Source organism: Coturnix japonica, chromosome Z (genome assembly GCF_001577835.2).
Source record: "Coturnix japonica isolate 7356 chromosome Z, Coturnix japonica 2.1, whole genome shotgun sequence".
NCBI classification, from domain to species: Eukaryota; Metazoa; Chordata; class Aves; order Galliformes; family Phasianidae; genus Coturnix; species Coturnix japonica.
Window position 1 is genome coordinate 47,870,287 of NC_029547.1, and position 15,015 is coordinate 47,885,301.

Genomic DNA, 15,015 nt, shown 5'->3' on the forward strand with positions numbered 1-15,015 from the left:
CAGACATAGAAATATATGTATAAATGCATATCATTCACACCTGTGTATATACATCCTATTTACATGCTCAGTTGTGTGTCTGCACATAAAACTTTGGAAACCAGAGCTCAAAGCTTTAAATTTGCAGAATTTAAAGTGCCTATAACAGTATGTCCTTTTTTATAGACTAGTTAGTCACCTTGCTTAATGCTTTCAGTGTTTCTGAAATCAGGCAACTGTAGAAGAACTCAGCAAAAGCAAATATTAAAACTAGCCAAGATTACATTGCAGAAAAGGACTGTACACTATGCTAAAATTACTTGAGTAATTCCAGGATCTCCTTAGATCTGGAATATCTGGAAGATTACAATTTTAGAAGCTGATCTCCACTAACGTTTTGATAAGGGCTGTTGTTATAGCTGTATGATCCCTTCTAAAGCATAAAGAAATTGGTTAAGAATTGAAAAGGGGAGTTGGAGGGGAAAAAAACAAAACAAAACAAAACAGGTTTTATCTCTCAGGCTCTAAAATCTGCAGGCTATAAGGAATGATTGGTCCATACCCATAAATTCAATCCCAAGATGCTCTGCCAATGCAGAAAGTTGATAAAAAAAAAGAAAGAAAAAGGAAAAAGTTTCAGAAAAGAGCAATACACTGTACTCAAAAACAAATCATATATTAGTATTATGGCTTTTCTGTGTCTGCATATGAAACAGGACAAAGAGGTGTGTGGTTAAATGGGCAGTGCTTGTGAGCCCCTGTGAGTTACATGACCAGAGCTTCTGTAAGGGTTACACACCAAAACATCTATAGGGTATCTAAACAGCCACAATGTAGTGAACACAGCAGGAACCATTAACCCTTAAAGATTTTACTGAGATGAAGGGAGCTGCTGCTCACGAATGCCATGTGAAATGGCTGGATGTTTTCAGATGGGAGCATTAGGGCATGGGGTGGCTTACAAGGAGAGGAGTCCCCTGGCAGATGGGCTCTGTGCAGCCCTCTCCTCTGTCCCTGTTATCGTCACTCTTGTGTGGTTCCTTGCTCTTGTCAGTTGCTGCCTTGAGGTGGCTGGAACCACTTGCTGGGCAGCAGGACCCCTTCTCAGCATTGCAAACTGACTTCAGTAGGGCTCTTATCTCTGGCAGAAAAGGAGCCAGTCCCTTTTCCTTGCCTTCATCAGAATAACCCATTGGCTGGCTGCATGCCCCCAAGGGCACAGGGGCAAATGCAGCTCCCACCAGATCACCTGCCAACGTTAGCACTCCCACATCCTGGTACCTCCAATCCTCCATGTGCCCTAGGAGATCCTTCCCATGAGTCCAGCTCCATAACCACAGCAGTTCTTATTTTCTTTGTCTTTGAATGCTGTGCAATTTAAATTCAATCCTAATTTTCTGATTAAACGGATGTTTGTACACATCAAGAATACCAATTCTTTCCTGCCAATCAGTAATATTTTAAGGGTTAAGTAAGCTGGAATCCACCCAGGTCTCTTCCTAAAGAGCCATTTTTAACATGCCTACATGAACACTGCTAATGGTATACATTAGTTACATAGAAAGCTCGGTTAAGTCTTTGATAAAATGAATGACATGCCCATGCATATATATTGCCATATTTATGCTTACTTATACGTAAAACTCCTTGCCTGGATGTAATTTAATTTTGGGGGAAGTCATTCATATCATGCAGTTTTTATTTGAAATAATTCAATGGGAAATTGGTACTTAGAATGGGAATATATTCTGGCTGAGAGCCCTAATGAGAAAACATGCTGAAGAAACATGCATCACTTATTCAAACCTAGATAAAAAATAGCTCTTATTTATCTTTGTTATTCCTAGCTACACTGCCTAGACATGATTAAAAGAAAACAGAATATCCCAGCAGTTCTTGTTTTATAAACAGGTCATCAGTTTTGATTTTTTCCCATTTAAACCAATAGTGCTACATACTTATTAGATACAATGTGTTTTTTATCCAGTATTTGTCCATGCATGCTAAAATGAAATGCAATTGATTATTTTTAACTAATTGGTTTTTATTTCAGATGTGATTTTTGGTGGAGCAGAATTGGTGGGAATGAAGCTTGGAATGAAGTGACTTTGCACTGCAGCTCACTGGATATATTGGTTTCTAGTGCCGATAGAGTATGATGTCAGGAAATGCTGCAACATACAGGTTTTCTAGAACTGCATGCTGCATTCACAACAGCAGTATCACAGTCACTAGGCAGTCATGATTTTGGAGTGGCTGTCCTATAGAATTAGGAGGTTGGTAGCCTTGGACATAGGAAGGGCTGTGTGAAGGCACCACACCTGACAGTGAAATCTACGCATTTGGATCAACTTCATGTAGCTGCTGAGTTCTGAGAAATGCTTAACTAGTAGAAAGGCAGAAAAAATGGACTTCTGAAGATCTGCAGTTCATGCAGAAAGTCTGAAAAAAATGACATTATTATAGTCGTCACTCCAGAATATCACCGTTTTACTGAACTTTTGCCTTATTCTTCCTTGAATTTCTCAGCCAAATACATCCTGAGAATATGTGGCAGAGCTACCTAAACAAAAATTTCCCACTGACCCTCTTGAGACTGCTCTCTTGCTCTCTAAACATGGCAGATCTGAAATGATCATAAATTAAACTGGTATCTCATGCTGAAATGCTTGCCTTCAGAAGTATAAGGACTACAACCACTGAGACTGCCTGTACTATATGGAAGTTGTTCTATATTCACAATACATATAGAAATATTAGCCAGTGAAGAAACAAGTCACCAAGACCTTTGAATGAGATCCTTGGCCCATCTGGGATGTTCAAAATGATAAACGATTTACCCGTGATTATGCTCTAAAGAAATGCCTTTGGCTTTTTATTATTCCAAGGCTCTGCCTGTGTTTCTTAGTCCAAGGATTGTTCTGCATTACAGAGCTGGTATACGAGCTCTCATCCATAGCTACAGAAAAGGTAGCCTGAACTTCTGAGATTAATTCATTACCTCTGTTCTCTTACACTTTACCTCCTTGTATTCAAGCAAGTGACTGTGTGAACACTAAAACACAGCAAGTATATCTACATCTAATAGATATTTCTGTAACACTACTGTGGGCCATCTTTTTGTATCTTACAGAACTTCAGTGGGCCATGAACCTCCAAGTCAAAATCACTTCAGCAAAAAGCCTTCTGGTGTTCTGGTATCTTCTGACATCCCTCAGTGCAACACAAACTCCTGGCCAACAGTCTTAACCTGCTGGAACTTACCACCTGCTATGTACCTTTCACATATGCCCTTCTTCACTGGAAAAGATTTTGGATAAAATAGCTGGTAGAAAATGCAAGTACTGTGCTCAAGGGAAGAATGATAGAGAGTCTACCAGACAAGCTTCCAGGATGAAAAAAAACTAGGACAGTTTGTTCTTGATTTTCTTCTTGTCTGCAGTGGTGGGGAGCAACTGTGTAGCTGCAGTGCTGAAGATGACTGTGTCAGTGAGGACCCTAACATCCATCACTTCTGGTCCTTAACAAGATATTCTACAGTTTTACAAAACTGGAAGCCAAGGCACAGTCAGTATACACATGTGCCTTCCAGTTGTCTCCATCACATAAGCTGTGCTTAAATTTCTACTGGGAAAGTATTCTGAAAAGGGATGTTCACCTAATATCCTATATTTCTTCTCAACCTGTTTTTACTGCACCATGATAACTACCTACTCAAGGGCTAAGTAAATCACTAACAAGGCAAACCATTGAGTCTTACACCCTCTTGGGGTGAAGGGTGGAGGGGTTCAAAATGTTGAGCATTAGCTCAGCACTGATCCTTCAAAAGACCTTCTACAAATAACTTTAGGACTCTTCAGGATCCTAGAGGAGACCTTGGAAGCTAGCTTATTTTCAACAGCCTTAAGTTAGTGACAGCTCACTAGCAGGCATACTCGATATTGAAACAATTGAACCCAGCTTTATAAGCAAAAAGAAGGTTCTTCTGAAATCAGTAATGACTACATGTCACTATATAGTTGACATATACATTTTTGTTTCCTCCTGGCCCCGATTTTCTCTGTAGTTTGCAAAAGCTACATCAACAGAGCTAAAATAAATCAATAACCTGCAACACTTGGTGCAAAATATGAGCCTACTTTTTAGCTCCAATGTTTGTTTGCCTGAAGAGAACATCCAATACAAGCTCCCCTTACACTGCATACTATGCATGACATTCTTGCACCTCTGCATTGGGTGCAACAGTAAGAATGCTTCCTCACTGATTTTCTTCTGGTTAAATATAAATGTGTTCTCACTACATCCTTCCTATCACTAAGTATCCTATTCCTAAGTATCACTACAAGATTTATAGCAGCTTAAGAAATCCGAAGCTATAAGGCAGACTTTAGTGCCAGAGTCCAACAGTCATTGCCTGGGGTTCCTAGACTATTACAGGATGTGTATTTGTGTGCTCTTCTTCCAGTGCATTTCAAGAAAGGCTGTACTGGACTGGCCTAATTACATACACTCATGCTGCAAGGCAAACACATCTATGTCTTTATCATGTATGCAACTTCAGAAAATCTCAGGTTGGTGTCAGCTGCCAATGATGCCTTTAAAAATCCCAGTCAGTTCTAGGAATCTGAAAAACTAAGGAGGAAAGAAAATCCACCTCTCTCCCCACCCTTCCTCTCTTTCTTTGTCCACACACACACACAATCTTTTCTGGGCAGGGAAATAACTATCATATAATTCTTCCACAGTTTTCAGGGCAAATTCATCAGCAAACAATAGCTCTTATACTTCTATTGCATTTCTTTTTAAATGTTTCTGGTACAGTGAGAAAAATTTAACTGTACTTTTCATTGCAATACACAAAAAAGACCATTTAAATCTAACTCTTGGTGAACTTAAACACTGCAATAGCATAAAAATTCTTAAATCCATAGTTACCAGAGATGTTTTAAAAATAACACACTAATAAAGCATTTAAAACTGAGGGATAAAATACAGACTTGAATGTTGGACGGTCTGGTCTCCAGTCAGTCCCCTTGGGGTTTACATGGGTAGATTCCATGATGGGTAGTATGAATTATGAATGGACATTTTTCATCCATTGGTATAAGAGAAAACCTATGCATCTCTTCAGGCTCCAAAATGTCCAGCATGTGCTAACAGCTTTTAGTTCTATGTACTAATGGAAATTAAATTAAGCTAGCCCATAGTCTTTGAAATCTTTCCATGCTGGCATGCAATCTATCAAAAAATATTTCCTAAAATACTGATCTTAGGTCATAGTACATTCTGATGCCAGTGACAATTAATTACAAAAAGTACTCATGCATTGAAATGTAAGATCTAGGCAATTTTCTTACATGTTACCTTTGACTTTGTTATGGCCAAAGAGACTATAAATGTTCAGTGTACTTTCTGTTTCCTCTCTGACAATTAATAAATATTAATCCACTTATCCATAGGAAAACTTCTAAGATGTGACTGCAGTGCTGATCCTACCATTGCTCTGATACAGAGTCCTCTGTGTGTGTGTGTGCTACACTCATTTGTCCAATTAATCTGGCTCTGAAATACTCATCTCTTGCACCTGTTACCCACAAATAAATACGTCATTTCCCATTGTTTATGCCATCTCTCCCCCTTGCCTTCTTCCTTCTGTGCTCTCTTTGCCCTGAAATTTGGACAATGAGAAGAAAGAATGTTTTGATCCTGTTCAGAATGTGCTCCTCAGAAATGATGTAAGCATGCCAATTACCTTTAACTTGTTGCTCTGAATATAAAACTCATATATAAATACTTCATCTACTTATCCCTTTTTCTGAGGGAGCACTGCTCTATATGAAGCTTTGTGACCTTTTTATTTTTTTGTGGCAAATAAAATGTAAGACTTTCAAAATGTCATTTTTGCACTTCAGCTGCTTGATGTCAGTGGGATGTATACACCACACCATTCAGTGTTAATTTCATAGTGTTCCTTAGTTTTGCATTTCCCCATAACCTCAATGCCAAACAATCCAGGAGAGTACTGCAATAGCTTTTTGTTACCATGTTCATGCAACAAGCAGAGACGATCAGTATTAGGCTTTAGGCAACAAATCTAGTTAAGGATTAAAAAAAAACACAAAATAATTGGAGGAAAGATGCAGCGACAAGAAAGCAGCACCAACTGAGCATGCTTCTACTGCGGCACAGACAGAAAGGTAGTGGACGTACTGTAGAAGCTGGCCATTACGTAGTTTTGGCAGCGATCACCAGTAAATTCATTTGGGCACCTGAGAGGAAAAACAAACAAAAAAAAAAATGGTAGAGAAAAAACAGAGAAAAGAGAAGAGGTGAATATATGCTAAGAAAGAAGCTCCGTCAGTGTGAACTGATATGACTTGGTGAGTTCACTTTCAGAAACCGTATCTCGATTTAGCGTGTTAAAATGGCTCAAGATGTTGAGAGCAACTCATTTGCTCTGTGGAAATGAAAAAGAAATCCCCCCAGAAAAAAAAAAAAAGGAAAAAAAAAAAGCAAAAAAAAGCCAAAACCAAACCAATCCAGATCAAAGTGTGTTTCAAGATGTGAGAGAGAAATTCACCACTTCAAATTCCCACATTGCTTTTAGGATGCACTTTCCACAAGGCAGCGAGGACACAAGACCTGTACATCACTCATCTCCATGAGTTTGTTCTTTTAGAGCAGCACTTTACAGCAGACTCCCAAACAAGAAAGCTGCCAGTGTGTGCAATACAAATGCATCTGCAAATGAATGGAAAGATCAAAAACCACACAAATGAGAAACATTTTGGAGGTCAATAATGCCATGGTGTACAGATTTTACTTTAGAAAATTGGGTCGTAAATTAGTACGTAAAGAGGCCGGTTCCAGCTGAACTGTGAAAACACCAAGTACTATTGATTTTGTTGCTGTAGTTGGGGAAGAAAGCAAAGTTCAGATTATTTTAACATACTTTCTTGGTTTTGGATTTTCATGGGCAGAGTTTCAGTACATCTTGCTCCAGTGAATCCAGGTTGGCACCTAAAGGGCAAAAATGTGATAAGCAATAGTACACCAAAAGCACTGCACTAACAGACTGACATCTGCAGGCCTACGGAGGGGGTAGTGCACTAAGTGGCCTCCTGGTTAGGTGTTAGTGAATAATGATCAGAAAAGGGTAAAGAAGATGTCATCTTTCCGAAGACAATACTTCACAAAAGTTAGAGTAAAAATCCACCACAGCAAAACATAGGAAGTCTTTTTGTTTGCCTGTTTCGAAAAAGAAGGAAGAATTGAGCCTAGCAATAGTTTTTATCACCTCATTGCTTATTCCACCTCATGAAAGGATCAGATAGAGGATTTTAAAATTTGGAATGCAATGTACAGCAGCAATTTACACTGTTGCAGTCACAGGGAATCTATGGAAATATCATGCTTTCCCTATTTCTCTAACGAGATGTTAGATGCAGCAATCTCAGAAATTAAAAAAAAAAAAAGAAAAAAAAAAGAATAAAAAGGAGGAGAACCTGAAACCTAAAGGCACAAAGTATCTTCAGCATGGCTGACATATGGAGAATGAGTCAGTCTGGTCAGGAAGTATGGTGAGAGGATGGATGTGCTCTCAAAATCTGGAGCTCCACAGCTGCCTACTCTTTCAGTTCACGTGGTCTTCTGTGGAAAACTTCACTGCGGGGCACCCCACATCTATAAAGAGTGAATTTCTCTTCAGTGCTTTTAAATCTTCCCTTCTGCTAACAGCTGTCATTTCTTTCTTCACCTTTCTTTATTCTTGATTCTGTGGTAGAGCTCAGTAGTTTTCTCTCAAAATATTAGCCTACTAATCAGAGCTACTGCACTTTTTATATAAATCTGAATGGCTTGCCACCACAGTAAACATATAAGAACTCCAGTCTTCCTCTTTTCTTCTTCTTCATTGCACTCTTACTTTGTGCATAGTTTTAATTGACCTGCTACCTACTTCTCTGAATCCATCTTATCTTGCGTTGTCCATCTTTCTGAGGATCTCCAAGAGTTTTGCCATGGTGCAAGAATCTCCCTCTTCTGTTGCTGATGATCAGGTTCCAGCTTCCATTTCAAACGAACTCATTATTTACTTTTCAGGGTCTGAAGAGCTCTCTTATTTGCAAATGAGAGTTGTTCAGAATGATCCTTTGCATCTTCCATCCCTCAGAGCTCCCTGTCCACTGAAGTAAGGCTTGGTATTGTAGGCTTTATTGTCAAGTTTCTTCTAGTCCTAAGAGTTAAGATATTGTACAGACAGGACTCCAGAAGAGTAATATGGCAGGTGATCAGTGTCAGGCTTTCTCACTAGTTCCTTGTTCAATAAACAATGCAGGACTAACCTTGGTATAATAAAAAAATTGGAGATCTGTAGATGATTATTTGGAGGTGATTTGCTGTAATGCTACACTGGTTTATAAAGGAAGGGCATTTATTTTCCTCAGGGCCAAGATCCTATCTTCTTATAAGCATTCAGTGTAGAGAGATCCAAAGTCTCCACAGATGTATTCAGTTGAGAAAAATGCAACAAAGATAATTCTGTCATGAGAAATAAATACTGCTGGGCACAAGAGAAAACTGCATTTTAATCTATGCTATTGAAACAGAGTGAAGATCTTCTATCCCCTTAATTTCCATTATTTTATTTTGCACATTTCATTAAATGCTTGTCCACGATAGCTGGCATTTGCACATGAATTGAAATTTATTTCAGAGGGACATCTCCATCTTCTTCTCCAGGCCCAGCCTACAAAACTCCAATAAACATGCGGTTGATTAAAAATCACAACATTTACTTCTGGCCACTGGCTGGTGTTTGCTTGTTGGGCCTGTGTCAAGCTACTGAGACTGCTGATTTATGGCACAAACTGGGAGGTGCCTCAAGTAGATTAAAATAATTGTTCTTATCCACTATACTAAGTATTTAAAAAGAATACATCAAACACATTTCATCACTGTTTTTTGGCAGGTGGGGAGAGGCTGATTGGGTCGGAACTTAACATTTGTGTTTCATGGACTGACTATAAGCAAATGCATTGTAGGAATGTGTTTTCACAAGATGCATTTAGTCCATTTCATAGCTAATTATCAGAACTAGTACTCCCATTTTATTTTTTAAGTGAGTGAAAAACCTTTTTTGTCTGCATCAAGTAAAATTAGTCAAAAATATTTTTTGTTAGCATCACTGAAACAATTTTTGTCTTTTTTTCTCTTTTTTTCATTTTCAAGAACTTTATGTCAACTCCATCAAAGCCTTTGCATGAATAGGAGTACAGCAACTGGCTACATCATAAGCAAACATGTAATTCACTCTTTTGCTGTTAAGAAACACAGCAGCATTATTAAGAAACATTATTTTCATCCAGTGAAATCAGGAAGTAAATCGATTTCTTCATTAACAGAAAAAGCATTAGAAAATATGATCTCTGCTAGCAAGGAATCAATTAGTCAGACCAGCAAGGACTTCACGGGAGAAATCTTCAAAAGAACACTCTGGAGGCGTAACCAATAGTATATTCATATATGTCTTTCTTCAGATAAGAAGTGAATGCTAGAAACTCTGGTCTTAATTTTACATTTACAGAAGAAGACGTCTCATTGTTTGTCCTCAGAGGACTTGAGGACATGCTTTCAGCTGGACAGAAACAATGAAAGAACCTCGGCAACAGCAGTAACATTCAGGTTTCCAAGTATGTACCATTTTCAAAATGCGACTCATGTTCCTATGATACATCTGAAAATTTTATACATTAATTTATTAAGTAGTCTCAAAGCTTATTTTATCATCTTCCATATTTTGGGATTGTTTTGTTCAGCCTGGGATCATAATAATAATAAATATAGGAAACATATCTGTAACCACAGATGTAGCTGTACAATGCCTTACCAAGCCTTCACATATTCATTATTTCACCTAGCTACCTCTTATGTGCAGTGAATTTCCTTCAAGTTCACACCAGTATCCATCAAATTAAGATCTAATACATACTGGACTGCTATCCGTATATTTTACTAAAGGCACTTTGTGAATACATAGGTTTAGATTTTAAGAGAAGATGGACTTAGGAGGTCCGTTTTTTAAAAATAGAACAGAAAAGTTTACAAAATCAGAGACATTACTTGGAAAATTCCATGGTTGTTGTGATTCTGAGTCATGTTTTTTTGGTTAGGGATAAAACCAATTTAGAATGATATGGCTCATGCTTTAGAAATTTTGTTTTTGCTCTCAACAGATGGACCATATGGAAAAATGTGAACTTGCTACTGAGGCAGAAATATGAAGAGCAAGTACCATATTTCAAGCATTCTGTTTCCACAGGCATGTTCTGAGGGAAGATTTATTTTCTCAGAACAATGAAGGCAATGTGCACTGGATAGATAGTTATTTTAATTAACACTGGAATACTGGAATTAAAAGTAGACATCTGTATTTTCAATGAAACAGGAAGAGAACCATATTTCATCTCTTCAGTTTCCCAGTACTCCCACCTTCAAATACTCACACTTTCATTTCTTATATAGCAGCATTGCATCCTGTTTCTCTACACAACATAAAGTTTCAGTTCTGGCAATTATAAGAAAGCAGAGCAAAATATCAGGATAAGAATGCTATTCCACTGTTTTACTATAAATGAGATTAACCCCTTCTGATTTTACAGCTCTGATGCCTTTTCCAAATAGGCCTTGGGCCACCCAGAGAGAGGCACATCTGCCAAATTTAGGATTCGCCTTTTCTTTCAACTCCAAACCCAGAATTAAAGGTTATTTCTTGTCTACAAGAGGGAGAAAATTCCCACTCCACTGAAATGCCTCTGAGACAGTACATTAAAAAAATTAGCCAATCACAGAACAAATACAAACATATCTGAATATGTATTAGGAGGAAAATCAACAAACCAAAAAACTTTCTCAAACAACTGAAAACTGTATAGCTCTGAAACTGTCAAGATAATGCTAATCAGCAGCAAATCTGGTAGCTTCTGAGCTCTGCTGCCCTGGATTTTCATGAGTAGTGTTAAGACAGAAAGTAGAAATAAGCACATAGGATCTGGTACACACCCAGAATAGCCACATCATACTGCTCATCTTGTTCTGTTGATGTAACATGATCAAGAGTACATCAACACAACTTTTTTTTTCTCTCTGCTATTCAGCCCGCCAGAGCCAGTAACTGTTCCACATTCACTTTAGCTAAAAACAATTCTAAAATCAATGAAATATTCATCACTTTCAGCAATGGTGCAATCTGTGAAACCCAAAACAAAACAAAGCTCATAAAGTCCAGAAAACATCAATCTATAAAACAAAACTTACATGTGAAGCAAACATCGTGGATTATTAATATTTTTTGAATTAACAACAGTGCCATGCAACCTATGCCTTTCTCACCTAATGAAAGCATCACAGACCTTCTGCTAAGTCAGCCATCAGAACCTTCTTTCCAAGTACTGACATTTGATTTTTAGTCATAGATGTCTGAAGTTCAATGCAGTTACAGCAGACAACAGATTCCACTGAAAGCTGTCTCCTGTCTGTCTGAAAAGCTGCAATATCTTCACAAAAGTGCCCACTTTCCAGTCAGTCCTGATAGACTCTAAGGTATTAAATGCTGATTTCTCTCTGAGTTCAGAGAGAAGAAACTTGCTAAGACTGATTTGTCTCCAGAAGTAAATACTACATGATGTGCTACCAGGCAGGAAGTGTACTCCAGCGCTGTATTTCTCACTAGAATCTTTCCAAATAAATGGATCACAGCATCAGCCTGCACAGTGCAGGCCAGGCCTTGAGAAGAAATGAACAAGCGCATACAGCTTATGTTCCTAACTCCTTGATCAAAATCCTCACATGAAGTAGTAACCTCTGCAAACTGCCATAGTGCTCTTTTCTTTTTATGCACTTAACACAACGTGAAAACTCCAATTGAGAATACATTCTCGTCAGAAAATGTTCAGCTATTAAAGCACACAGTAAACACAGACCACCTTTTTCCTGTAGAAACAGCACTTATCCAATGCAGTTATCAATACACATTTTTTGACTTTGTAGTGTATTTAGTTTACAGCATCTTTTCTTTATATCTAACATACAGCTTAAATTGTGCTAGTTCATGCCATCAGTAAGGCTTTCTGTGCCCTTTAACCCATGGGAAGATTACTTGGTTAGCCTTTCACATGCCTCACATCCAGATGCTTAGAATGAATAAATACCTCATGCTGCAAGTCTAAGAGAAGAAATTTTTCAGGTGCACCATTAAAGAAAAAGCATTTATAGAACCTGATGGCTCCACCAAAATATGCAAACAGGATTTCTTACCTGCATAGGTATCGTGGAGGATTTGGGAGGTCTTTAACCATGTAACACTCTCCCCCATTTACACAGAAGGCTTTCTGCTTTATGTCACATTTTGTGAGATGACTTGTCCCAGTTGTAGATGTGGAAGTGGCTGGAAAAGAAGAGAGAGAAAATACAGATCAAAACACCTTAAACTTTCCTACTGTCTGGTAAGTGTATTTGTATGTGAGGGAAGAAGAAAGTCCAGGGAGGATATGACATGTCAGTGAACTCTCTTATCTACTGTCTCCAAAAGTATTTGATACCATCTTTTGCTGATTAACACAAATTAGGGTTCAAATGCACACCTCAGGGAGGTATCCCATGCCCAGCCTATGTTTTACTCTAAATACTGCCAAAAAGGGGTAGGAATACTTCTAGCATGGATGCTGGTCATTTCCCAGATCAGAAGCCACACCACTGAAGGGTTATGTGATCTGTGGCAAATCATTCAGGTTTGACTGACTTCACTTGATTCATCATTTAGTGGTAAGGCTATCTCCATGGCCCACAGAAAGATCTTCACCTCATCCTCCCAGCAGGTGGGATGAACACCCCCTATTATTGTGTCTGTCTCTCCACAATGACTGCAAAGCTTTAGCCTTGAGAATTTTCCCTAATTTTTAAATGGCTAAAACTAACTGATGTCTCTGTCTGCCAGCAATTAAAGGTGGAGGTGATTTCTATATGGTCTTTGTTTATCTGGGTCTAGACTTAAGAAATTAAGAATTTTTCTCACAATGTTAAGCAAATCCCAGTACATTTATTTATGAAATACTGCTTCTGCCCTGAGGTGAAATGTCAGTTTCGTCTACTGACTGATTCCACTGGAGTTGACTAGAAAGCTGCAAATGCCTACAACAAAAGCTGTGTGATAGTCAAAGCATTGCTACACAAAAACACCCAAGGGGCATGTTTATACTACATGATGCATGACTTTCTACCATTTGCCTCACACACAGAATCCAAAGAAAACATGCTTTTAGTAGATAAGCTATTAGCAAACACCACTTACACATGTTGAGTTATTTCTGAGAATAAGGATGAAGTAGTCCCTGTCACATTTGTTTTTCATGCATTTCCCATTATCTTCAAGGAAACTGCATTTTTAGAACTCAGCACTTGGGAGTGCAGGCCAGTGTGGCTGGCACCATTTCTTGAATGGTTTAGCTATCTTGTTTCAATGGGATATGAGTTTCTGATATATTTGAATTCCTCCCTATCGTTCCATCAAAATCCTGTCTGTCTGTACAGACATTGCCTCTCATGCTTTTTCTCTACTCTGCCATCCATCACCAGTATGCCAGTCTCTTTTAATGTTTTCTATAATGACCTGTTCGTATGGGGTGTTTAACAGGCTGACAGGGTTCCAAAAAGAGCTCTTGCAAAACTCAGGCTCCCCCTGCTTTTAACCACTGCACCCACCCACTGGGTCATATCTCACTAGATCCTCATCTAGATTAAGACCTCTAAGTGCCAACAAAATGCAAGCATGAAGTACTGATTCCTCAGAATAACACATTCCTTTCTCCTGGCTCCTCGAAGCATGATGTATAACCTCTCAGACCAGGATAAATTTATACCTTGTCTACAAGCAGGAAAAGGGGTCATGTTTTGAAAGTAGTCTGATACTCTTTCAACTAGCCTGGGTTGAAAAGGACTTTGCACCCAGTGTTGATAAAAGGCTGGTCAATACACTGACATCAGCTCAGCAGTGAAGGGTCGTCTATGCCTATGGGTTGACCACATCCTTGACACAAATCTCAGAATGGGTAATGTATCTTGTGGAGAAGCCTTTCCTTCTTCATAGGCTTTGGAGAAGCCTAGATTAGCTGAAGAGGAGATGTCTGACATGACAGGATGTGGCATAACATGACCACAGGTATGATGAAACCTGAGTGAGTGAATTCTGTCTGTGTAATAAGAAACACGAGCTGCAATAGGTAAACACACTTTTAAGCTTATCCCTACTCACAGCACATGCACAACTATGTATGTTTTTTCATTTCATTAGGAGACTAGAGAGACAAACACTCTGAGCATGTCCTTGAACTTGGAAAGCTAATGCATTGATTTGGGAAGAAAAAAAACCAATACTGTCTGCACTGTTTCTGCCAAAAACCCATATTGCTATGCTGCTGGCTAATGGAATGTTTTAAATTGAATTATGAGGGTAGATATAGCAGCAAGTGGGCTTGTAGCTATCTATAATTGTTTTCACTGTCTTGCTTACAGCTTTTCTTTAAGCAGAAGTTCAATCAACTTCAGATCACTGTGGAGTTTCAAAGTAACAGTTATTTCCCAGCTGATGTCAGTGAGCTTGGGATAGCAGCAATTGCTCTGTACTGATTACAAGAGATGGGAATAATCTGCAACTCTCAGAAAATCCCATGATACAAAGGCTTTACACGTATTTGTGAGGAGTGCCTTTGCCCTTCAGTTTTGGCTTCACATGTTCAAAATTGTCGTATAAATCTTGCACAATAATTTTCTTTGCATTACTGATCCACTAGCACTATAGTCCCAATCTGCCTGAGCTTTGTAACTGCATGGGATGAGGGGAGGAAAGAAGTCCCCAGTGAGAGTTAATTCAAGTATTAGTTTTTCTTTGCAAAGGATGCATAGTTTTCATGGCATAAAGCCAGTATTCAGTGTATGCACTGTAACTCTATTTTGCAAATTAAACAAGAAACACTAACTGTGGTT

General features: G+C 38.5%; 1 protein-coding gene across 10 annotated transcripts in view; it reads right to left on the bottom strand.

The window, feature by feature from the left end:
* The window catches only part of NRG1 (neuregulin 1), a 290,747-nt gene that overhangs the window by 19,002 nt on the left and 256,730 nt on the right, over positions 1–15,015 (bottom strand). For 6 of the 10 annotated variants that reach the window (XM_015849626.2, XM_015849625.2, XM_015849623.2 and 3 more), the window contains 3 exons: positions 12,292–12,421; positions 6,190–6,248; positions 542–565 (listed from right to left, as the gene is read on the bottom strand). In XM_015849626.2, coding sequence (XP_015705112.1) covers positions 542–565; positions 6,190–6,248; positions 12,292–12,421 — 213 coding nt within the window. Of the gene's footprint in view, positions 1–541; positions 566–6,189; positions 6,249–6,931; positions 7,000–12,291; positions 12,422–15,015 lie in introns of all 10 variants that reach the window. The other 4 variants (XM_032441234.1, XM_015849622.2, XM_015849624.2 and 1 more) reach the window with 2 other exon arrangements.